The sequence below is a fragment of the Carassius carassius genome, chromosome 43, assembly GCF_963082965.1.
Source record: "Carassius carassius chromosome 43, fCarCar2.1, whole genome shotgun sequence".
In the NCBI taxonomy this organism is placed as follows: Eukaryota; Metazoa; Chordata; class Actinopteri; order Cypriniformes; family Cyprinidae; genus Carassius; species Carassius carassius.
Window position 1 is genome coordinate 16491509 of NC_081797.1, and position 26461 is coordinate 16517969.

General features: G+C 38.8%; 1 protein-coding gene across 14 annotated transcripts in view; it reads right to left on the minus strand.

Moving 5' to 3' along the window:
* The window catches only part of LOC132124979 (tight junction protein ZO-1-like), a 158304-nt gene that overhangs the window by 82038 nt on the left and 49805 nt on the right, over positions 1-26461 (minus strand). Inside the window, exon 1 of one of the 14 annotated variants that reach the window (XM_059536165.1) lies at positions 3149-3597. The exons of the other annotated variants lie outside the window; for them this stretch is intronic. Within the exon in view, the coding sequence (XP_059392148.1) occupies positions 3149-3175 (27 nt within the window). The 5' untranslated portion in view covers positions 3176-3597. Of the gene's footprint in view, positions 1-3148; positions 3598-26461 lie in introns of those variants that run through there. 14 annotated transcript variants of the gene reach the window in all.

Below are 26461 nucleotides of genomic sequence, written 5' to 3' on the forward strand. Positions count from 1 at the left end.
AATAAATATATTTCGCTATTTTGTATATAAATTTAATCGTGTGTGTGTAAAAACAAAAAAAAGGTTTACTGCAATAAAATACAAGCTTTATTTTAATTAGTTGCCATGACAGCATTTTTTTAATATTTAGTTTAACTATTCTAAAAATAACTAAACTGAATAAAAAATTAAAAATAACAATACTACACAACAAAATTACTACAACTTTAAAGGGGTCATATGATGTGATTTCAAGTTTTTTTTTCTCTTTAGAGTGTTACAAGCTCTTGGTGCATGAAGAAGATCTGTAAAGTTGCAAAGACTAAAGTCTCAAATCCAAAGAGATTTTCTTTATCAAAGTTAAGACTCTGCCACGCCCCCCTGAAACACCTCATTCAAACATGCCCCACATGTCTACATCACTATGTGGAAATAATTGCGTAATGTCGCACAAAGGCATGGTTTCAGTAACAGTTAGTGTTGAAGCAGTCATGTCGGGGAGATGCTGTGTCTAGGAGAAAGAAAAAACACTTTATTTGTCCTTCTGAAAGTAGATGCATTCAGGAATTTAAAAAGATTACTTACAACAGAACATCAATGCATTTTATGGACGACTGTTTCATGAACCTAGGAGAGGAGGACATTCTGACTTTTCTACGACAATCTGGTGCTTCTGAATCAGCTACTGGAAGTATGTTTTGTTATTAGTTGAAGTGTTTGCTATTGACTGTTCAAATGCGGAGTTTTGCGCGTTGTATGTGTGTGTGTGTGTGTGTGTGAGAGAGAGAGAGAGAGAGAGAGAGAGAGAGAGAGAGAGAGGGGCACACAGTGGATTCTGTGGCTTGTGTTCTGCAAACACATACAAGCTTCATCACTGAGTCTGTCACGTGACTCTGTTCCTCTTTCGGGCTTGAACTGATGGTATAACTTACAACGTTATTAACTGTCTTTACATTTATTTTCAAAGATGAAGCTCATGATTATGGAAAGGGGTGTTATATTTCTGACAAGTGCTTGCGGTGTTTGACCAATCACAATGCACTGGGTCAGTTGGCCAATCAGAGCAGACTGCGCTTGTCAGAAGGAGGGACTTTGTAGAAAACGATGCATTTAAGAGAGACGGGGCATAGAGGACAATACAAAACTACTTACTACAATAATAACAAAAATTATGTGTTTTTTGAACATTTAAAGCATGTCAACATATTCTGTTACACCAGCGGTTCTCAATTCCAGTCCTCGCGTCCCACTGCTCTGCTCTTATTGTATGTCTCTCTTTGTTAACACACCTGATTCAGATAATCAGCTCGTTAGAAGTGAGCTCCGTGCATGAACTGTGTTCCCATTGACATGGTCTCTACACAGTGTTTATTGCTCCCTACTCCCTGACCAGGGGAAATCTGTTGATTTCACTTCAGAGCATTCATTCACAGACTTGCGTTGCACAACGTCCGTCTGCACACTAGTGTGAGATCATACCTCTGTAAATCAATACAATTTAAATTCACGTCTCACACACTTCAATGCACTTTGAATGGAATATATACGTTCGCTTCGATACGTTGGCAGAATATCCTGTGATGTCCACTGGGCACTTATGTTCGAATAGAACAAACGTCTGAAGCAATAAGGGAAACGTACAAAATGTGCAGAGAAGTGGGGCGCGAGGACTGAAATTGAGAACCACTGTGTTACACCAAATACACAAAATAATGATCTTTAAAAAAGCATCATATGACCCCTTTAAGTAAAAATAAAATAAAACAAATATTAAAACTAATTCAAAATATTAATAAAAACTAATATTATCTAACTGATACTAAAATAACAATGGATATAACAATATATTAGGCATTATTAATAATAATATATAATATACACTCCACAAAAAGTGTTAATTCCAATGGCGCTATATATATATATATAGTTTTTTTAAATACACACACACACACACACTCACTTACATATATTATTATATAAAGATTATACATATTTGAATAAATAATATATTTCATCGTGCTTATATCTTCCCAGTAGTAACATTACTGAAAATGATTAAGAAAGAAAGTGAAATCATAACTCGTGCTATGAATCATGAAGGCAGCTCTAGTAAATCATGCTCTGTCGTCTGATCCGGTCAAACAGGTTAATGTTACTCAGTTTAACCAAATATCGCAGAGAGGAAAGCAACCTGTGAGTCATGACAGAGAGGAAGTGCTGCAGAGTCACATTCCTGAGATGCTCCACCTGTTTCACGAAGCTCACCTGTTGTGGGAGGAGCTTCAACAGGTGTCACTGGATAGACCCGCCCATCAGAAACTGAATCAGTCTGACAGCTCAACTCTTTAACATGTCCTGCCCTAATGTTTCTATGGGCTTTAAATGAAAGCTGACAGGATAACTTAAAGTTCAAATAAAAGCAAAACCATCCTGTGAACAGCAGCTGTGTTTGTTTGCTATGAGACGCGTCCAAACCCGCACTTTTGACACCATCAATAAATATCCAGCTCACACACAGACTTACGAACAGTTATAAAATACACTGAAACATATAAATCCTGAAATACAGCGAATTTTTACATAACACTTTTCATAACCACTTAAGGAGATTTGACATAAGCACTTTCCCTTCTCTGACATATTTTCTCATAACTCGCGATACTGTGATTGCAAGGCTCTGTCAGCTGTTGGTTTAAAAGCTGAGACGACAGTCAAAATGATCACTATAAAACTCAAAATGTTTAAAATCCAATATTTAAAAGCTTCATGAAACCAACAGACTTTGGAAACCACTTCAGCTAAACACATAACCAGCGGTCTCCTCTTAACCGCATATTTATGTCACTGTCACACAAACAAACTCGATACAATTAAACCACAAAAGACTAAATAACAAAAGAAGAGGGTTTATAGTTATAATAGAAAGGTTAAATGGAAAACCAAAGCGTTGTGTGTTAAATTAAAGCTGTAAACTACCTCACATTTCGACTAGCGTTAGCGTGTTAGCATAAGTTGAGGAATCTCCGTTAGCTGAGGCTAAACGCGCGCCCACATTTATGACCGCAGGCATCTATCACACACATTTTAAGCTCTAGTTTAATTATATTCCATATTTTAGCTCTAACAACTGCTGGCAATGTATGTAAAACGTTATTAAAACATCACAAACCTTATTAGAAGCAGCCCGGGCAGACATTTTGTTCCTTTAGCTGCTCGCGCTGAAGCAAGTTGAGGCTAAATGTTGTCGCCTCAAAGAAATAAATTAAAAAAACAGGGTAATACAGGCTTGATCGACCCAGAAGAGATAAAATCCTCGTTTTTCGTCTCCTCTGGCCCGTGTGTTGGGCTAAAGCGCGTTGTGGTCTCTTATAAAGATGAGCAACATCATGTCAGATGAGCGTAAAGTTCGCCAGCGGTCTCCTCTTATTCCTGATGAAGCGAATACATTTCACAAAATCTCTGAATGTGACACGTCTGTCCCGCAGGAATCGGGTGTATTCGGAGCAGTCCCTGTGTATGAATCCGTTGAGGGGTGTGTTGGTACACCTGCGGGGAGGCAGAGGGCGGGATGTCGTGCTCAAGCCCTGTGCAGCAGAGACTCCGTGCAACGGCAGCGGCTCGGCTCTGCTCTCCTTCCCTCAGCAGCACAGCAGTGACATGTCTGTCTGCTGGACACTTCCACCGCATCTCTCCAGGGGTGGAAACATGAGAGAGAGCACAGCAGCATCCCTCTCTGGGATGTTCCACTGCCGTGTTGTTATAAAAAAACATTAAGGTGAGGTGGCTTTAAAAACTGGGTATTGTGAATGGAGGGAGTTATTAGAGCACAACATTTCACGTAAATCCAGCAAACCAAACAGCATCGAAAAGATAGAGACCTTTTTCACTGACCAGATATACTGATGTATTTGATAGACAGATAGACAGACAGACAGACAGACAGACAGACAGATAGATAGATAGATAGATAGATAGATAGATAGATAGATAGATAGATAGATAGATAGACAGACAGACAGACAGACAGACAGACAGACAGACAGACATAGATAGATAGATAGATAGATAGATAGATAGATGATAGATAGATAGATAGATAGATAGATAGATAGATAGATAGATAGATAGATGACAGACAGACAGACAGACAGACAGACAGACAGATAGACAGACAGACAGACAGACAGACAGACAGACAGATAGATGACAGACAGACAGACAGACAGACAGACAGACAGACAGACAGATAGATAGATAGATAGATAGATAGATAGATAGATAGATAGATAGATAGATAGATAGATAGATGACAGACAGACAGACAGACAGATAGATAGATAGATAGACAGAGGACAGACAGACAGACAGACAGACAGATAGATAGACAGATAGATAGATAGACAGAGGACAGACAGACAGACAGACAGACAGATAGATAGATATATAGATAGATAGATCGATCTTTTACTTTAATACCTTTACATAATAGAAATGTATTTTCATTTTAAATCTGTGGAGTAAATCAGACACCTCATCTGTTTGTGACCACACGACTCCCACAGGAAAGCCTCACTCACTGCCTGCACTACACTGACAACTTCCTCTGATTCTTTCTGCTCTCACTGTGCGGCCCTCCACTTAAGATGTTATCTGCAACAGAGCCAGGAAACCAAGCAAAGAGACTTACAGACCACCTCAGGTTATGTTTCTCATTTAAAAGAGGGAGGGGTACACCTGTCCTTAAATAATCAATATACAATAGATTTACTCTCTTTTTTAAATCTTCCTGCTTCAAGTTCTATTCGTTTTCTTTTAAACCAGGCACTGTAGCAATTTCATGTGTTTCTTAATCTTTTGCTGCACCAGACCAAAGCACAAACTGAAGATTTTTCTATTGCCCTCCAGTGTGGTCTGTTGTAGACAGCGCCCCCTACAGCTCTCCAGTGTCCACTGCTGTTCTGCATCTGCGGTTATAGAGTCAGACCTCACATTTTCACGCTGGGCTCCTAATGGCAGCGATGCCCAGTCAGCCTGCCTGACACTTCTCTGCAAAAACAATGCATGGAAGCAAGATAAATTGCCCTTGACACCTGTGCCTCTGTGTGGCACCACAGTCAGCTCTCCAGAATGCACAATTCAGCTGCTGTATCCTTCCAGCACAGACTGTAACAAATTTATAGAACCATAAAATCATTAATATGGCAAATAAAACATGATTAGTAGATATGATTTGCTTCTGATAAAATCTAATACGAACGGTACAGTATTTAATGCAATGCAGGGCTGCTGCTGGGATCTAGTTGGCATGTCATTATCATTAGCTGCAAACATGAGAAATAAATGACGTAGCCTGTAGCCAACGTCCTCCATAGAGAGAGACCTCAGCAGAAACAGCGAGAGACAGCAGAACAGGCAAAACATACAGGAGAGAACGGCCAGAAGGAGACTGTGAAGGACACGGAGTTAATCAAGAGAATGAGAGGAGCGCTCATTACCTAACCTGCCATCCACAGTGGCTCCTAAGGGCCGTGACATGTGCTAGTCCTCCTGAGTGACAAACAGAGATGTCGAAAATAGTGGAGCTGATACAAAGTTCTGCAAAAACAAACCCATCAGCAGGCGGACATTATTTATTAAATTTCTAAACATTAGATACCACTGAATATACTGGTTCAGCTGGAAACACATCACATTGTATGTATATGAATATCATTTTATTGTTTAAAAATAATAATAAATGATAATTCATTAATAAATAATAAATTGACATAATTAGATATAAAGATACATATTGTAAATTATTACCTCCACACTTGTGAGGTTAAAAAGGTGACCATATTGTGGCACTTCTATTGAACATACGGTATAATAACAAAATAAATAAATAAATATAAATATATAATGTAATATAATATTATTAATAGGCATTGAACAAAATTTGTAATACATTTTTATTATTTATTAATATTTTATATTAATATTTTAAATAAAATAATTAGGGCTATCAAACAATTAATTGCTTCCAAAATAAAAGTTTGTGTTTACATAATATATGTACTGTGTATATTTATGTATATATAAATACACACAAATACATGTATATATTTGAAAATACTTATATTTGTATATTTATTTGTGTGTTTTGTTTATTTATATTTGAGTGTGTGTGTGAAATGTATTTTATATGTAAATATAACTATTTTATATATAAATATATTTTAAAATATATATATATATACTTCCATCTATTATAATATATAATAAAATAACATAAATTAACATTATTTTACTATTATTTTTATTATTAGTATTGCATTTAAATGTTATAATTATTACAATTATTACAAATAAGTGTTGTGACTACGTTACAATGTTACGGTACACATTGCATTATAATGGTTTTGAATTATGAACTGAAGCAAGATAATGCAGATATTGTTTATCCCTACGAACTGAATAGCCATGAGCGTGTGATAAACATTCACATGAATTAAAAATAAATCTATGGTTTAAAAACCCCCCAAACCCCCCCTCTGCCAATACATATTACATATTTTAAATGAATAGCTAAGAATAGTTTGCAACATTATAGAGTGGTCGATTGTTTATAAATGCAGCCTTGCATTAATGTAAGCACATTCAGCATAAGAGGGCGGTTGTGACCCTTACAAATCCCTGATGGCCTGTATCATCTCTTATCCCGGCCACTAATGAACCTCTATCCCCTGTGACCAACATGGGCGCAGGGGTCCTGCAATGCTGCTGAGAGAAGAAGACCTTGTGCTGTTTCCACCAGAGGACAGAGAGATCCAGCGAGGGAGGGGTGGGCTTGACTTTTATAAGGGTGGGACAAGGTCACATGAACACAATGAACAACTATAGTGCCGCAATACACTGTAATTAAACAAAAGATGAGGTGCATGAGCAGAAACTGTTCTCCTTGTGTCCTGTGTTGTGAATTATCTCCTATGTTGCAATGTGAAGCTAGTACGTACAAACCCGATAACAAAAAAAGTTGGGACACTGTACAAATTGTGAATAAAAACAGATTGCAATAATGTGGAAGTTTCAAATTTCAATATTTTATTCAGAATACAACATAGATGACATATCTAATGTTTAATCTGAGGAAATGTATCATTTTAAGGGAAAAATAAGATGATTCTAATTTTCATGGCATCTCAAAAAAGTTGGGACAAGGCCATGTTCACCACTGTGTGGCATCCCCTCTTCTTTTTATAACAGTCTGCAAACGTCTGAGGACTGAGGAGACAAGTTGCTCAAGTTTAGGAATAGGAATGTTGCCCCATTCTTGTCTAATACAGGCTTCTAGTTGCTCAACTGTCTTAGGTCTTCTTTGTCGCATCTTCCTCTTTATGATCCACCAAATGTTTTCTATGGGTGAAAGATCTGGACTGCAGGCTGGCCATTTCAGTACCCGGATCCTTCTTCTACACAGACATGATGTTGTAATTGATGCAGTATGTGGTCTGGCATTGTCATGATGGAAAATTCAAGGTCTTCCCTGAAAGAGACGACGTCTGGATGGGAGCATATGTTGTTCTAAAACTTGGATATACCTTTCAGCATTGATGGTGCCTTTCCAGATGTGTAAGCTGTCCATGCCACATGCACTCATGCAACCCCATACCATCAGAGGATCTTGGATCATGTTAAACATGGATCATGTTTAGATATGGCTTCTTTTTTGACCTATAGAGTTTTAGCCGGCAACGGCGAATGGCACGGTGGATTGTGTTCACCGACAATGTTTTCTGGAAGTATTCCTGAGCCCATGTTGTGATTTCCATTACAGTAGCATTCCTGCATGTGATGCAGTGCCGTCTAAGGGCCCGAAGATCACGGGCATCCAGTATGGTTTTCCGGCCTTGACCCTTACACACAGAGATTGTACCAGATTCTCTGAATCTTTGGATGATATTATGCTCTGTAGATGATGATAACTTCAAACTCTTTGCAATTTTTCTCTGAGAAACTCCTTTCTGATATTGCTCCACTATTTTTCGCCGCAGCATTGGGGGAATTGGTGATCCTCTGCCCATCTTGACTTCTGAGAGACACTGACACTCTGAGAGGCTCTTATTATCCCCAATCATGTTGCCAGTTGACCTAATAAGTTGTAAATTGGTCCTCCAGCTGTTCCTTATATGTCCAATTAACTTTTCCGGCCTCTTATTGCTACCTGTCCCAACTTTTTTGTAATGTGTAGCTCTCATGAAATCCAAATTGAGCCAATATTTGGCATGACATTTCAAAATGTCTCACTTTCAACAGTTGACATGTTATCTATATTCTATTGTGAATAAAATATACGTCTATGAGATTTGTAAATTATTCCATCCCTTTTTTAATCACAATTTGTACAGTGTCACTTTTTTGGAATCGGGTTTGTAAGTCCTCATGTATAATATACAGCACTTTAAAGGGATAGTTCACCCAAAAATAAAAATTACCCCATGATTGTCCTGGCTCTTCCATGCTTTATAATGGCAGTGAATGGCTGTTGAGACTTTGAAGCCCAAAAAATGCATCCATCCATCATAAAAAGTAGGAGTGAAACGGTACACAAACATGACGGTTCGGTGCGTACCTCGGTTTTGACGTCATGGGTCAGTATTAGTAAAGCAAGGGGAAAAAACGAAACATTAAATTGCTTCTTTTTTTTAAAATAGTGGTTTATTGAACAAATAGCTCTTTCTTTAAATAAATTTAATTATAATTACAATTTTCTCAGGGATAAAAATCTACCTCAGCTTATCCAAGATTTTTTTAAAGCAAGGGAAAACTTCCACCGTGTGGAGCACTTTTTATAATGGATGGATGCACTTTATTGGACTTCAAAATCTCAACAGCCATTCACTGCCATTATAAAGCTTGGAAAAGCAAGGACATTTTTTTTATATAACTCTGATTATATTCGTCTGAAAGAAGAAAGTCATATACACCTAGGACGGTTTTGTAAATCATGGGGTGATTTTCATTTTTGGATGAAATATCCCTTTAAGGTTTGTACATCATATACTCAGAATATATGGCAGAAATGTGCACTGTCTGCTATACGAAGCGCTTGAAGTTAAGAGTCTGGATGATGATATTGTTCAGTGAAGCTTGAGAGCAATAAAGCACAAAGTGGCTGTCACAACCTTTCCTGCGGGTTGCATTATAGATTGCATTTATGGTGTTATTTAATTTAATTTGATGCCATTGGCATTTTATTAAAGGGCTTTGTGAAAGCTAAAAGTCTTTACCACACAGATTTGAGATTCTTTTCATACTCACAGAAGGATATTGTATGATATCAGGCTCAAATGCATGGATTTATCTGTTCAATTCAACCACAACAGCAAAATATCCTCAAATATGTTAAGGAAACTGAAAAGAACGCATTTAAGAGGCACTAAATGAGTCAATATCATGATGGAAAGTGAGTCACATTTGCTGGACGCTCCTCAAGTCTATTACGGCGCTCGGCCCTGAGCTGCTCTGAATCACCAAACAGAAGCGCATAACAGTCTAGTAAGCAAAAGTCTCTGGGGGAGCATTTGGGAAAAGAAATCCAAGATTTTATAAAACCAAGCTTTGCCATGTGTTCCTAAAGGCAGCATGAGCAAACGACAGATTCCAAGAGAATATCATCTCTCATTTAGTCTAGTGATTCCAAATGTCATTTTAGGTCAGACAGCTAAATAAAAACGGATTGGTTTTTAAATAACTTGTTTTTGACTGAATTAACATACCAACTGATAATTGTTTTTTTTAATATAATTTCTGATAATAATCACATTTTTGGTCCTATTTGTCCAGTAAAAGTAGCTAAATATCCAAGAAACTGTGTAAGATAATACTTGATTTCAGAAAATATATTTTAATTATGAGGTGTTTTTCCTTCTTCTTGTTTTATTCCCAAACCTCATTAAATAGTTAGAAACACACAATAAAATTGATTAGCCAATGGGGTGATAAAAATACGTTCAATAAAAAAACGTATAATACAAGGTATATTCTCTAAAAACGTGCCAATTAGTCCATATGCATTAGCTTCGAAGCTAAAATGAAGCATATGCTTTTAAAATGTACAGTTTAGGCTATGATCAAGTTAATATGTCTATTCCAAAACCTTAAACTACCTTGCTGTCTTAGGTGGCACTACTTTAAGCAAAATACCCTGAATAGTGACTTTGAAACATTTAGAAGTCAAGGTGCACACATACAATAGCGTGGCAAAATTTCACAGTTAAAATCAAATCATTTCAACAGGAATCCACGCAATTGGGAATTCCACTCTTGAGGCGAAAAGATTTCCCCACAAAGACTTTGCAAAGAGTTCAAGCTGGTGTTTATTTTGACTTTTGTGTGAGCTGTGCTTCATCTTTTACTACACCAGTAACAACATCTTTTTTTTTTTCCCCTATAAAAATTGGACAGAAATGTCACTAATGTGGCCATACCTTTACTCACATTGATTCCAATAGAGTCTGATGTTAGCATGTTGCTAAGCTAATGTTGCTAAGCTTACTATTATTGTTTTACTTTCATCCCACAGCATTTCTTTGACTTGTCCGCCATCATCTTCTCGAAGATGAATACAATCCAATCCAACTGGACTGAAAGTCATCTTGCCCTATGGAAAAATAACTGGTTTTACTACAAACAAATCCCAAAACCCATGGTTACTACAGGTAAACCATGCTATCCACAAATTAACCATAGTTTTGCTACACTAACCATAGTTTAAAACATGGTATCTGTAGTAAAACTGTGGTTATACAAATGGCAACCAATACACCAAAGAGCACTTTTACTGTAATAAATCCATGGTTACATTTTCGTAAGTGTACACATCTTAGAAAGGAAGTATTCAGACTTACAATGCATTAAACTCTGTCAGAGCCCACTTGAGGAGCTTTAAATTATTCAAAACCAAAAAATGTCTTTGCGTGTGTATGTGCGCTGTCGTCCGTGGTTTATTCACTCGTTCATTAAGACTCACAAAAACGTCAATATTGTAGAAACGTCTAGTTCAAAGCAGAGGGTAACTAATGAAGTTTATGCACTCGATTGTTGCCCCTTTTCGATTTGTGTTTTCACCAGTATTGGACAAGCTGGTCTTACTAGACAGAATTTTGTCCCGTCAGCTCTTATACGGCAGCTGCTCTGAAAAGCAATTAAGCAATTGATCTGGAGAAGACTCATTTTGTGCTTACTGGCCTGTCGATAGCTCAAAGGGAAATGATTTAGTCATTATTATTATTTTTAGCCCCAATTCCACTAGGGATCTTCTTTCCATCAGCTTGTTTCTGGGTTTATCTTACACCCACCATCTACAGGAAATAAATACTGGATGATTCTGCCATTGTACTGATTTTTGAGGTGATGACGGATTTCCACGACGTCCAATCAAATCACAGCTTGGGTCGGTAGAATCAGGTTGAAGAAGATGCATTGGTTTTACAAGCGTAGTGACATCAATGATGCTGCATCAGTCTTTTAAAGCAGATATGTGCTTGAAGATGAATCTGTACTTCAGCTTGCACTTCTTTCTGCCTTTCATTAAAATCCACATCTAGACTCTGAGACCGCTGAACAGTGATTTGGGGTTTCTGCTGTCCAGAAGACTGAGAGGAGAGCAAACGTACACTGACTTTGAGGAGGCTGCATGGAAATCCAAAAGACATGAATGTTGAAGGTTGACCTGTTTCGATTTAAAGCTTGGAGGGAAAGTTTGACGGATAGGAACACACAAGGGCCTGGCTGGGTCAAAATCGAGTGGGAATACAGTGAATTTGGTTTCAAAAACTATAACTGTCTGAAATCACACTCCATATGCTCAATGCATTTTACTATGTACCATCCAAGTATGATTACAATCATCGGGGGTTAAATATAATGTAATTTTTAATAAGGGTTATCAAACTAAAACTAAAAATATTTTACACATGAATGAAGTTTAAATGAAATAAAATATAAATATTAGATGACCAACTTGAATATCAGTAATGAAAATGATACGTTTATGCCGAAAATTACTAAAGAAATTACTAAATAAAAAACTAAAAACTAAACTAAAAACTAAATAAAAAAATAAAACTAAATCCTGAACTGAAAAAAAAAAATTCAATCTAAATTTTAATATACAATTTAAACCAAAAAAGGCATGTAACAAAATTACAAAAACGTAAGCTAAAATACAAAATGAAAATGGAAAATATAAAAAAGCTTACTCAAAATATTAAACAACTATATATATATATATCACAAATAGCAATACTGAAATAGCACTGAATTAATCAGTTTAAGCTAAAAAAAAATTAACTGAAAATAAAAGAAAACTAAAAAATAAGTATAAATTAAACATCAATGGTAATACTAATAAAATCAATAAAACTATAATATTTTATAAACAATACTAAAATAACACTTATTTTAATCAGTAATAAATAATAATAATTTTAAGTTTAAACAAAAAAGATAGATATACAAAAACTAAAACTTAACCTGAAATATAAATCGAACCTAAATAGCAATATTTAAAAATAAAAAGTTATAAAAATAACAAGCACATATGACTAAAAAGTAATTGCCTAAAAATACTATATATAAAAAGCCAGTTTGAAATAATATAAACTTCAAAAGTTTAATACTAAATGACACTGATTTTAATCAATAAACCCTAACTGAAACATGGTGTTCAGTGTTAAACACAGTGTTAGAGTTAGCAATGTTAGCTAGAGACTCGAATTCATCACCCTACAGAGGGTGACAGTAGATTAATTAACCACTTTTAATTAGCCGCAAGAGCTCGGGGCCAAACGATTTGAACGCACATTGTTCAGATCATATCCTCCATGCAGTAATAATCCTTCTGAGATACTGTTCATGTCACTTTGGCTTCCAGGCAGCCTGGGAAGTCTGGGTAAACACAATAGCTTTTCATAAATGGTGGGAAGATGAGAAACAATGGATGTTGGAGATAAAGCTGGCATGAAGGGATCTGAAGGATGAATATACAGCTAAAACGCAGTTTCTAGCTCCCTCGTGGTGATTCTGATAACAGACACTTTGATGTGGTGGAATATTATTAAATTCTATTCTAATTTCTATCTTCTGCCCGAAGTTAGTTAGTTCTGGTGCGGTTCTTGAATCAGAACAACTCAACTGGACTTTTTGGTGAAGGTGTTAGGTTGAACCTGAAGGGGGCGCCACATGAAAGAAAGCACAACATCATATTTTATCATGCTTAAACCTAAATAATAACCAAAAATGTACAAAAAATTACACAAACCATAATGTGGTTATATGCAGAGCATGTGAAAATAATCACATCCCAACTAGATGCCTGTAGCTCATTCTGCAACAAAGTGGAAGCTCATTTAAATTGTGACAGCTTTCTGTTCTGCAGACACTGAGGAATGTGTGCTGATTTAGTCCGAGGCTCCAAGCATCCTACTGAATATTTTAAAGACATAACACTGAAAATGAAGCAGAGCACACAATTGTGCCCAAGGGATTTATTGACCATCTTTAAGACATGAGCCTGGCTTTTTCCAGTTTTTAAAACTTTGTAAAGAAAATGTATTAAGTAAGTAAAAAATAAAATAAAATCATGTACTGTGTATAAAATATTATTAATATTATAAACACACACCCACACACGTATGTATGTTAAAATATGACAAATATTTTATATATTGTATATGATTCCTAGCATTTTTATGCACTTAAGCAAAATATATTAATAATAATAATAATAATAATAATAAATAAATATTATACAATTATATAAGAGCGATATTATATTTCATATGCTACATATAATGTTTATTCCTTGTAATTTATTTCTAATATTTATTTACATATCCTAATACAATGTACAAAATTATATCAACAATAACATACAAATGACAACATTACATAATATACAATAAAATAAACTGATATATTTGTACAATATTATAAGAGCTATATTATACTTCTAGCATACATATTCTGCTTAAAGGGTTTAGAGGCTACCATAAAATATTAAAATTAACATAATAAATAAGTATTAAATTTAACAGTTATATTATTCATATATTATATCTAATATGTTAATGTTAATATTCTAAAATATTATTAATATTAATGTTACAATATAAAAACCTAATATAGCAATAATATGTCATCTTAATTTTAATATTGTATGTTAGAATATGTTCATTTTAATTGAATTTTATTAACAATATTATTTACACATGGTATTCTTTCATCTTTAATGTTTTTCATGTTTTTTATACAAGTGGCTGAGGTTTATGTTGCAAACCCCCAGACAAATGAGTATTTGTGCCCCTGCCAGCATCCAAAACACATAAAGCTGGTCTTTCCAACAGCAGACTCTTCATCACTCAACACATCTATAACCTTGACAAATGCTTCCAGCAAATGAAGTAACGATGGATTTTACAGCAACTTGTTTGACGCACACTCTCAGTGCCATTAAGAGGATTGCGAAGGAAAACAATAAATATGGCAAAGGTGGAGCAAAGACGCTCCTATTGGTCAGCGCTGTGGGGGGTAGTTAGGGTTAAAAGAGGCAGAGGTGAGGGAAGAGAAATCAGCCAGGAGCTAATCTACCGCACTGCGCAAAAAAACAACAAAAAACAACAACAACAATGTAATAAATCTTCTCTGCATCGCCTATCAATTCCACTGAATTCCCATGTGTTTCCCATGGACGGTTTAGGAGAGAGTGTCTAGATGTTCCAGTCTTAATCCAGATGAAGTGAAGAGAAAGCAGAGATGGGAAGCCAAGTAAGTGTGTGTTTGCAAGTGTGTGTGTGTGTTCGAGAGGGTTACGTTAGTCACCAGAGGGCAGCGGTAAACACAGAGTGAGTCATTCTTCAAAGAGTGACAGGTGCATTAAAAATGTCTCTTCCTGGCCACTTCCCATTCAAAAAAAAATGCCTCCTGTCATGTCCTTACTCACAAATTATGTAATCAATTGCCTATAACTAAAAAAAAACCCCATCTAATTCCATAGATCATCTGGAACTTCAGGTTGGAAAATGAGTTTCTGTGATCGAATAGCAGAGCAATTACAGGCACACTTCCACAATCACTTTAAGTTGTTTTTTCAGTCCCATAAACATGAATGATGTTTTCCTATAGTGCTATGAATGTCCTTCGTATGAACATCTATCGGAGTGACAGTAAAGGACAATCTTGCATTTTCAGGAATGACATGGGTGGAAAACATAAAAAAGGCTTGATGTCGTGAAAAAAAAATCTTGCTGATAATGGAGGAGGAACATCTAGAAGGCAGACTATTACAGAGACACCTATAGCAGCCAGAACACCCTAGTATCCACATGGACACATCTTAGCAACCAATCATCCAGAACTCCCTAGCAACACCCAATATTATCCTAACAACCATCCAGAACACCCTGGCCACGTCCTAGAGATTACCCTGAATACCCTAGAAATCACTAATATCACCATAACAACCATCCAGAAAACTAGAGTTAGAACCATTTATCCAGAACACCCTAGCAACCAGTGACACCCTTGAAATCACCCAGATCACCAAAGCAACCAGCCAGAACACTGTAGAGATTGCAGCAATTACTCAGAATAACCAAGCAACCAGTTAACAGCACCCTATCGACCAGCCAGTACACCATAGCAACTGCCCAAATCTTCCTGGCATCCATCAAGCAAAACAACCTAGAAGTTATCGCCCAAGAAACCACCCAAGACACCCCATAAATCACCAAGCTCACCATAAAAACCATGCAGAAAACTGTGGAGATAGGGGCAATTACCCAGAACACCCTAGCATCCAGCCAGTAGACCCTAACAACCACCCATAACGCCCTAGTAACCACCTAGTGACACCCCAGAAATCAACCAGATCACCAGAGCAACCAGCCAGAACACTGTAGAGATAGGGGAAATTACTCAGAACACCCAAGTGCCAGTTAACAACACCCTAGCAACTAGGCAGAACACCCTGGCAACAAGCAAGCACATTCTAGCAACCATTCATAACTCCCTTGCAACCACCCAGATCATAACGGCTTCGAACGGCTAGTAACTGACTAGCGACACACAGAACACCTTAGCGACCACCGAGCACGCTCACAACTGCTTCTAAAGCCTAGGAACTGGCTAACAACACCCAGAACACCTTAGCGACCACCGAGAGCACGTTCACAACGGCTTCGAATGCCTAGTAACTGGCTAACGATACCCAGAACACCTTAGCGACCACCGAGAACACGCTCACAATGGCTTCGAACGCCTAGTAACTGGCTTACAACACCCAGAATACCTTAGCGACCACCGTGAGCACGCTCACAACCGCTTTGAATGCCTAGTAACTGGCTAACGACACCCAGAACACCTTAGCGACCACGAGAGCACGCTCACAATGGCTTCGAACGCCTAGTAACTGGTTTACGACACCCAGGATACCTTAGCGACCACCGAGAGCACGCTCACAACCGCTTCGAACGCCTAGTAACCTAGCTAACAAAACCCAGAATACCTTAGCGACCACCGAGAGCACGCTCACAACCGCTTCGAACGCCTAGTAACTGGCTCATGACACCCAGAATACCTTAGCGACCACCGAGAGCACGCTCATAACCGCTTCGAACGCCTAGTAACTGGCTAACGACACCCAGAACACCTTAGCGACCACCGAGAGCACGCTCATAACGGCTTCGAATTCCTATTAACTGGCTCACGACACCCAGGATACCTTAGCGACCACAGAGAACACGCTCACAACGGCTTTGAACGCCTAGTAACTGGCTCACGACACCCAGAATACCTTAGCGACCACCCATAACGCCCTAGTAACCACCTAGTGACACCCCAGAAATCAACCAGATCACCAGAGCAACCAGCCAGAACACTGTAGAGATAGGTGAAATTACTCAGAACACCCAAGTGCCAGTTAACAACACCCTAGCAACCAGGCAGAACACCCTGGCAACAAGCAAGCACATTCTAGCAACCATTCATAACTCCCTTGCAACCACCCAGATCATAACGGCTTCGAACGGCTAGTAACTGACTAGCGACACACAGAACACCTTAGCGACCACCGAGCACGCTCACAACTGCTTCTAAAGCCTAGGAACTGGCTAACAACACCCAGAACACCTTAGCGACCACCGAGAGCACGCTCACAACGGCTTCGAATGCCTAGTAACTGGCTAACGATACCCAGAACACCTTAGCGACCACCGAGAACACGCTCACAATGGCTTCGAACGCCTAGTAACTGGCTAACAACACCCAGAATACCTTAGCGACCACCGTGAGCACGCTCACAACCGCTTTGAATGCCTAGTAACTGGCTAACGACACCCAGAACACCTTAGCGACCACGAGAGCACGCTCACAATGGCTTCGAACGCCTAGTAACTGGTTTACGACACCCAGGATACCTTAGCGACCACCGAGAGAACGCTCACAACCGCTTCGAACGCCTAGTAACCTAGCTAACGACACCCAGAATACCTTAGCGACCACCGAGAGCACGCTCACAACCGCTTCGAACGCCTAGTAACTGGCTCACGACACCCAGAATACCTTAGCGACCACCGAGAGCACGCTCACAACCGCTTCGAACGCCTAGTAACTGGCTCACGACACCCAGGATACCTTAGCGACCACCGAGAGCACGCTCACAACGGCTTTGAACGCCTAGTAACTGGCTAACGACACCCAGAACAACTTAGCGACCACAGAGAACACGCTCACAACGGCTTAGAACGCCTAGTAACTGGCTAACGACACCCAGAACACCTTAGCGACCACCGAGAGCACGCTCATAACGGCTTCGAATTCCTATTAACTGGCTCACGACATCCAGGATGTAAATGTCGCAGATATTTTTTACCTTTGAAAGGTTTTTGGTTTGTTTGTTTGTTTTGTTTTATAAATTTTGTGGTAATACTTGTGTGAAAATTGTATTGATCTACATGATAGTTTGGTAATAGTGACACCCCAGGGGGGAAAAGGAGTAATATAAGACGTATTGGTCATGTGATTTTATATTTTGCGTGCTGACCGGAAAAGGAAAAAAGATAAGAGAGAAACACGAGGTGTCGCACACAAATCGAAAGAGGTAAAATAGAAACAGTGTTCGAGCAAAATTGTCTACTAATGTCTCCTGAGTCCCGATTGGAAAGCACACGGTATGTTTGTATGCATTTTGGTTATTGTTTATTTATAATTTGATGTACTGTGTACATTGATTTCAGTTTTCAGTTTCGAGTGATGTCATGGTAGAATCACTTCAACAAATTTGATTGTAATTTTGGTTTATTTTTCAGTTTTTTCACGGTGTCCATTCAATTTTTGTGATATTGAATATCATGATTCCTGAAAGGAAGACATTAAAAGTTTGAAGGCATCAGTTGAAGCGTGATTTTTCTGGTCTGGAAAAAACATTCAGGAGCCGTTATAGTGAAAAAACGTCTGTTTACTTTCCCCTGGACGAGTGCAAGAGTTCATCGTGGAAAAGGAAAGATTGCCAGACCTCGATGTGAAGAGCATAGTCCAGTCGACTTCGGTGGAAAACTGCAGCTGTTGGGTAAAGTGAGGACGCCGCCATTCTACGCGATTTCGTCGCATTGAAACTATTGCATTTCGCGTGACTGCATTCCTTGCCGTGTGGAAGGGCAACGCAAGACAATAGTGCTGCAGTGACGAATGACAGCCACAAGGCGGCAACGTTGCGATGTTTTTGGACAATTCAGCTTTCAATAAGAGTTGCTACCTTTGGATTTGCAGGTCAGACTGTATCTTTTTAGCTTGAATTTTCATTTCTTGGTTGAATAACATTTATTCAAGTTAAAATAGTTAGCAAATGATTTTAACAAATGTTTGCTTTTCATACCTTTCAAGTTAAATTGATAGTGTGTAACTTGTTTAAAAATTGACATTGTGCTATTTTCTCATGGATGGAATTACAGCTTGTTAGCAGGGTAAAGCTGAATAATAGTGTAGTTTAAAGCAAGTTACCAACATGGATCAAGATAGATCAGAGAGCTGTGTCTTAGACCAAGTGATTCAAGCTCTTGAAGAAGAAAAAGCACAATTAGAGGGGAAATTAGAAACTGAGATTGATGCCATTGACAGAGAAAAATATGAAGAACGCTTAGCTGAAATTAATGCAGATCTGGAAGTTAATAAGACTAAATTCCAGGAGTCACCTTCACGAGTTGAGCAGGCAGTTAGACGATCAGAAAGAGAAAGGCGTCCAACTGAAAAAATGCTTGAGTTGAGACATGACGAATTAGCAAGAAGAGAACAGAAGTTTATGCTCACGTACTTAAACTTCAAAGCTGAAGCTCAGTTTATCAGATCCAAGCTGAAAGAAGAGTGCTCTAAAACCGGGTTAGATGATATGATGGCAGTGTTGGGGAGTAACTAGTTACATGTAACGGCGTTACGTAATCTAATTACAAAATTAATGTAACTGTAATTAGTTACAGTTACTAAGAAAAAATTAGTAATTAAATTACAGTTACTTATGAAATTTTTAACGATTACAAAGGGGATTACATTTGAATATTTACACGCATCCACATACAGATTTAACTGATTTCTTTCCCAAATTGCACTGACTATTCTGAGACATACCGCCCTAATAATTTCCGGGATGCGGAAACACAGTCATAGAATCCAGTCATTAAAACGGAATGCCTAACGCGGACGGAATGTGCCACATTTTGGATGACTAAATCAAAAGTAGGTGGGTACACTTGAATCAAAACATGACATGGACTAGTGTCTGTGAATATTAAGCCCCAAAAATGCAACATATGACTCCTGCACGTTCTGTGTGTCTGTGGAAATCAGGCGCGGACTGGACACCGGGAGAACCGGGACGATTCCCAGTGGCCTGGCAGCCGATTTGGCCCGCTATTTTAATATCATTATTGTATAATTGCCTGCCTAGTGTAATAAAGCGATCATTTGCGAATCCGCCATTTGATAATTAAATCTCGTGACTCGCGCGCTCTCCGCGCTTCCGCCAAAGGGTTTGGATCAGACTCCGAGTAATCAATGCGAGAGAGAGAAAAGAGTGCACTGTGGAAGCGCACAGCTGGAGCCGAGAAGCAGAACTACTGTTCACGGTTTCAGGTCAGTTTCATCTGTAAAGATGCTTTTGTCTTTGTTTTTTTTTATTTATTTAATCAAGCAGCAGCACGTTGCTCATCAGTCATCACTCAAAATACTATATAAAGGACATCATTATTATCTGTTGTAATGTTACAGTAGTAATTTAGCTGAAAAATAATCAGATTTTTTGTGGAAGCTACGACAGACAACAACACAACCCTTACGAAAATTAAAGTTTTGTTATTTTACTAATAATCCAGAGAACATGGTTACTATTGTATAAATGTGGTAACCAAAAATTATTTTACAAATGTATTTATTTAAAAATAAATAGAAATCCATTTGCAGAACAAAAAACAAAACAAGGTTATTGTACTTTTATATGGGCTAATAAAAGCATGGTCAATTTTTGTAAGGGAAAAACATGACTCGTGTACAGTATTAGGATTTTTCTATAAAGATATTGTAGTATTGTAGAGTATTGTATTGTATAGTATAGTTTTGTTCAATCTTGAGTATTAAAGTCATGAGAGAGATGGATAATGGGGCAAAATAAAGAGACTGAAGAGAAAAATGGAAGTGAAGGTGCAGTTCAGGAGAGAACTTTTAATTATTTTGCATGTCCCCAAATTAAAGATTTAAACCTTTTTTATGTCAGGTCCATACAAATAAATAGTTTTGTCCATTAATTTGTTTGTATGAGTTTGAATTTTCCAGTCTGAATTTTTTCCCAGTCCGCCCCTCCTGTAAATTAATGGCAAAGACATTGTTTCATTTACTACACATTGGCCTACTGAAGCTCGCAGTGTTTTCAACCTCTGCCATCTCAATATAGGAGTACACGAACACATAAACATAATTTCTAGAACTGCTCTGTGTCACTTCATGTGCATTTTACTTATTTTGAGAAAACTATCATCACATCATATACAAAGAGACAGCAGTTTAAAAAAAACACCAATGTTTCAGGAGTTTATTACACAGAATACGTCACATGCTTATTAGATAACTGTATTTGAGTTGATGTATATGATTTTATTTATTATTATTTAATTTTCACAAATTTAGAAAAGTAATCAAAAAGTACTCAAAAGTAATTAGTTACATTACTTTAATAAAGTAATTGAAAAAGTTACACTACTATTACATTTTAAACAGGGTAACTTGTAATCTGTAACCTATTACATTTCCAAAGTAACCTTCCCAACACTGTATGATGGTGACATCAGAGAAACGTGAAGCAGAGTTAAAACAAATATATGAGAGTATTCGTGCACTGAACGTCCCATCTCAAGATATAAGGAGGAGAATGGATAGCTGCACTTCAGTTACTAGTGAAATAACTGCACTACTGAAAGGACGTTGCGCAGAAGTTGGCATAAAGGAGTTTGATGCTGAAGCTGTAAAAGAAACACTCACTCAGTTACTGCAAAGAGATGACGCCAGGTCAATTTATGGTTCAACTGTATCGAGAGCTGAAAGAGATAGTCAACATGGAAGTAGTATGTCAATAAAAAGAGCAGAAGCAGCGGCACGCTTAGCTGCAAAACGTGCTGAACTAAAGAGAGAACAAGAAATATCAGCTCAAAGAAAAGAGGTACTAGCTCAACAAGAGAAGTTAAAAATGCTGGAAGAGCAAAGAGATCTTGAAGTAATGGAAGCTGAATATATTGTGTATGCAGAAGAGGAATCAAGATTAAATGCTGAAATAGAAGATTCTAAAGAAAAAAGCACTATGCCTTCAAGTCAGCTGCCACTGCACCACAATAACCCTTCTTGCATCAAGAAAGAAACTTTAGCTCAACCTTGCACTGAAAATGAGCTAGAGACCAAAGTAGATGAGGTCTTGTTAGTGAAAGCACTAAAAGAATCCTTGGCAATGACTAAACTTCCAGCTCCAGAGCCATTCACGTTTACGGGTGACCCACTCAAGTTCACAGAATGGCGAACCTGCTTTAAAGCTTTGATTGAAACAAACTGTACAAGCCCAGCATATCGGTTGTTCTATCTGAAAAGGTACATAAGTGGAGATGCGCTTAGTGTACTAGAGGGAACATTTTATAGGAGTGATGAGGATGCATACACACAAGCTTGGGATGCCCTGAACAAACGTTATGGACACCCCTTTGTAGTTCAAAGAGCGTTCAGAGCAAAGCTTAATAACTGGCCAAAACTTGGACCCAAAGAATCACTGAAACTAAGGGAGTTTAGTGACTTCCTCATTTCTTGCAAAAATGCAATGCCTCATGTACATGGTTTGAGGGTTTTGGACGATTGCGAAGAAAACCAGAAATTGCTTCAGAAACTTCCTGACTGGATAACAACTCGCTGGAATAGGTATGTCACTAAAGCACTAGATGAAGAGAAGCCATACCCAAGCTTCACTGATTTTTCTGACTTTGTGGCAGAGGAGGCACGCATTGCATGTAATCCTGTTTCCTCTCTACTTGCTTTAAAACATGCAGATGAAAGGCCTGGAAAGGAGCAGAAACGTCTCAAGGCCAGTGCTCTGGCACAAAATGTTAAACCCATTGCAAAGAGTGCATTGGAAAGAGAGAAAGGCACTAAACTAAACCCTTCTGTCACTCAAGATAAGAGACAAATAGAATGTGTCTGTTGTCAGCAAAATCATTTTATATACAAATGTGAAAGGTTTGCGGCAATGCCTCTTGAGGAGAAGAAAAGGTTTGTTATGAACAACAAGATGTGCTTTGGTTGTCTCAGAGTTGGCCATGTCTCCAAAAACTGTAGAAAACGAGCTACTTGCAACATCTGCAAGCAGAGTCACCCCTCTCCACTTCATGAAGAACGCTCTCAAGGAGGAAAGCCAGAAGTGTTACCTGATGAAAGGGTTTCAACTAGCTTATGCAGTGTGGAGATCGATAAAGGTAATCACACTTCGATGATAGTTCCAGTTTGGCTCTCTTGTGCAACTAAGGACAGCACAGAAATTCTAGCTTATGCATTACTGGACACACAGAGCAGTAATACATTTATCAGTCAGGACATCTGTGACAAACTGCAAGCAAAGACAGAACCTGTGAAATTAAAGCTGTCCACAATGACTGATAGAGCTTCAATAGAGAATTGTCAGAGAGCAGTTGGACTAAGAGTGAGAGGTTATAGTCTGCAAGAGTACATCGAGTTGCCACCCGTATACACTCGAGAATACATTCCCTTGGAACGAGATAGCATTCCTACTTGCAAGAAGGCTCAGAGATGGATTCACTTGCTCAGTGTTGCAGATAAGATGCCAGAGTTGTTGAATTGTCCTGTAGGGCTTCTCATTGGCTTTGATTGTCCAAGAGCTCTAAAGCCAACCCAAGTGATATCAGGGAAGGATCATGAACCATATGCAGTCAAGACAGACTTAGGCTGGAGTGTAGTGGGATCCATAACACCCCATGGTTGCTCTAGAAAAGTAGCGGGGTTCTGTCATCGCATTTCTGTGAAGGAACTCCCAGCAATCACACCTGCTTCAGTAATCAGGACATTAGAAGCAGATTTTCGAGATACAGACTCAAGGGAAAAAACAATATCTCAGGAGGACATTCAATTTCTTCAACAGTTGGATGAAACGACTCAACACAACAAAGAAGGACATGTGGAAATGCCCTTGCCATTCAGAGAACGTCCTCAATTACCGAACAATAAGCAACTGGCTACGGTTCGTTTGAAGCATTTGAAAAGAAAATTGGAGCGAAATCCCAAGTTCAGAGAAGACTATGTGAGATTTATGGATGGTGTCTTTGGAGATGGTGATGCCGAAGAAGCAGATTCCACACCGAAAGAAGGCAACGCCTGGTACATTCCGCACCATGGGGTGTATCATCCCAGGAAGCCAGAAAAAATAAGAGTGGTATTTGACTGTTCAGCCAAATTTGAAGGTACATCTCTAAATGACCACTTACTCACAGGCCCAGACTTAACAAATGCTCTTACTGGAGTGTTGTGCAGATTTCGTGAGCATCAGATTGCAATTGTTTGTGATGTGGAAAAGATGTTCCACCGCTTTCATGTCAGTCCAGAAGATCGTGATTTCCTGAGATTCCTATGGTGGGAAAAGGGGAACACCGAAAGGGAACCCAAGGAATACCGCATGCGAGTACATATTTTTGGAGCTGCATCCTCTCCTGGTTGTGCGAACTACGGCATGAAATATCTTGCCAGCAAATATGAGAGGGACTACCCACTAGCAGCGAGCTTCATTCGCAAAAATTTCTATGTGGATGATGGACTTGTAAGCGTTGATTCCATCGAGAAGGCCAACAAGTTGGTCAGTGAAGCGCAGGAAGCCTTGGCCAAGGGAAACTTGCGTTTACACAAGTTTGTGTCCAATAGCAGAGAAGTCTTGAGTGCGATTCCAGAGAGCGAACGTGCCAGTGTTGTGAAGGATGTAGATCTGAACTACAATGAACTTCCAATGCAGAGTGTGCTGGGAGTAAAGTGGAACATAGAGACGGATACATTCTCATTCAAAGTTGACCTTAATGAAAAGGCTGCCACTCGGCGAGGAATTCTGTCAGTAGTTGCAAGTGTGTACGACCCATTAGGTTTTCTTGCTCCATATATTTTGACTGGGAAGAAAGTGCTCCAGGAGATGTGCAAACGAGGGGTAGGATGGGATGAACCTCTTCCTTCTGATCTCAAGCCAAAGTGGGATACATGGATCCATGACTTGGAGAACCTCCAAAAGATCAAAATACCAAGATGCTTCATTCCTGAAAATATGGGAAGAATCCAGAAAATAGAGCTGCATCACTTTTCAGATGCCAGCAGTGAGGGATATGGGCAGTGTTCATACATCAGGATTGTTGCTGATGTACAAGTACATTGTGCACTGGTCATGGGTAAGGCCAGAGTAGCTCCTACTAAGGTTTTCAGCATACCACGCCTTGAGCTGACCGCAGCCACAGTTTCTGCAGCAGTAAGTCATGTTCTTAAGGAAGAGCTTGATCTGAAGGTAAATGAGGAGTTTTTCTGGACCGATTCCCAGGTAGTGCTAGGGTATATCAAGAACGAAGCCCGGCGCTTTCATGTTTTTGTGGCTAATCGTGTGCAGAAGATAAGAGACTCTACAGATCCAAGACAATGGTTCTATGTGGAAACAAGTCAGAATCCTGCAGACTGTGCGTCTAGGGGTCTCAAGGTGGCAGACCTGATTGACTCAAGTTGGTTGATGGGTCCCAAATTCTTATGGGAACAAGAGATTAGCACTCATGAAAAATCCCCAGTGCTTCTTGTAGGTGACCCTGAGGTAAAGGTCCTGAAAACAGATGCCTGTATAAGAGGTAGCTTCCTTGAAAGACTCTCAAGATTCTCAGATTGGAATACAGCCCTCAATGCTATTGCTAGGATCAAAAGACTGGTGAACAAAGACAAGTCAGGGTTCATTAGTGTAGAAGAGAAAGAGAAAGCAGCTATTGTGCTCATTAAGGCAGCACAAAAGGAAGCCTTTGAAGAAGAACTGAAATTGCTCAGTCAAAACCCTGCTAAGCTGCCAAAGAACAACAAGTTATACCAACTTGATCCCATCCTCCAGAATGATCTGCTCAGGGTTGGAGGACGATTAAGAAAGTCTAACGCAACGTTTGAGTTGAAACATCCAGTAATTCTTCCTAAGGAAGGCATTGTCACACAACTAATACTTGAACATTGCCACAAGAAAACTCAACATCAAGGCCGCGGTCAAACCTTGAATGAGCTCAGAGCAAGTGGATATTGGATATTAGGTGCAAGCAATGTAGTGGCCAAGAACATCAAAAATTGTGTTAATTGCAGAAAGCTGCGTAGATCAGTCGAAGAACAACGTATGGCTGACCTTCCAGCTGACCGAGTGGAACCCTCACCTCCATTCTCGTATTCTGGTATTGACTGTTTTGGCCCCTTCTACACAAAACAAGGTCGGAAGGAATTTAAGAGGTATGGACTGTTGTTTACGTGCTTGAGCTCCAGGGCTGTACATTTAGAGATGCTAGAAGATCTTTCCACCGATGCATTTCTAAATGCCTTAAGATGTTTCATAGCAATCAGAGGAGCTGTGCGACAGATCAGATCCGACCAAGGCACGAATTTCGTGGGGGCTAAGAATGAGCTGGAGAAAGGTTTGAAAGATCTGGACCAAGAGAGGATATCTACATATCTTGCAAGCAAACAATGTGATTTCCTTATGAATGTTCCTGAAGCAAGCCACATGGGAGGTGTGTGGGAACGCCAGATAAGGACTGTTAGGAGTGTGATGAATGCTGTTCTGGCACAAGCTAAAGGAAGACTGGATGACACTTCATTAAGGACATTTTTGTATGAGGCAATGTCGATTGTAAATAGTCGTCCGCTTACC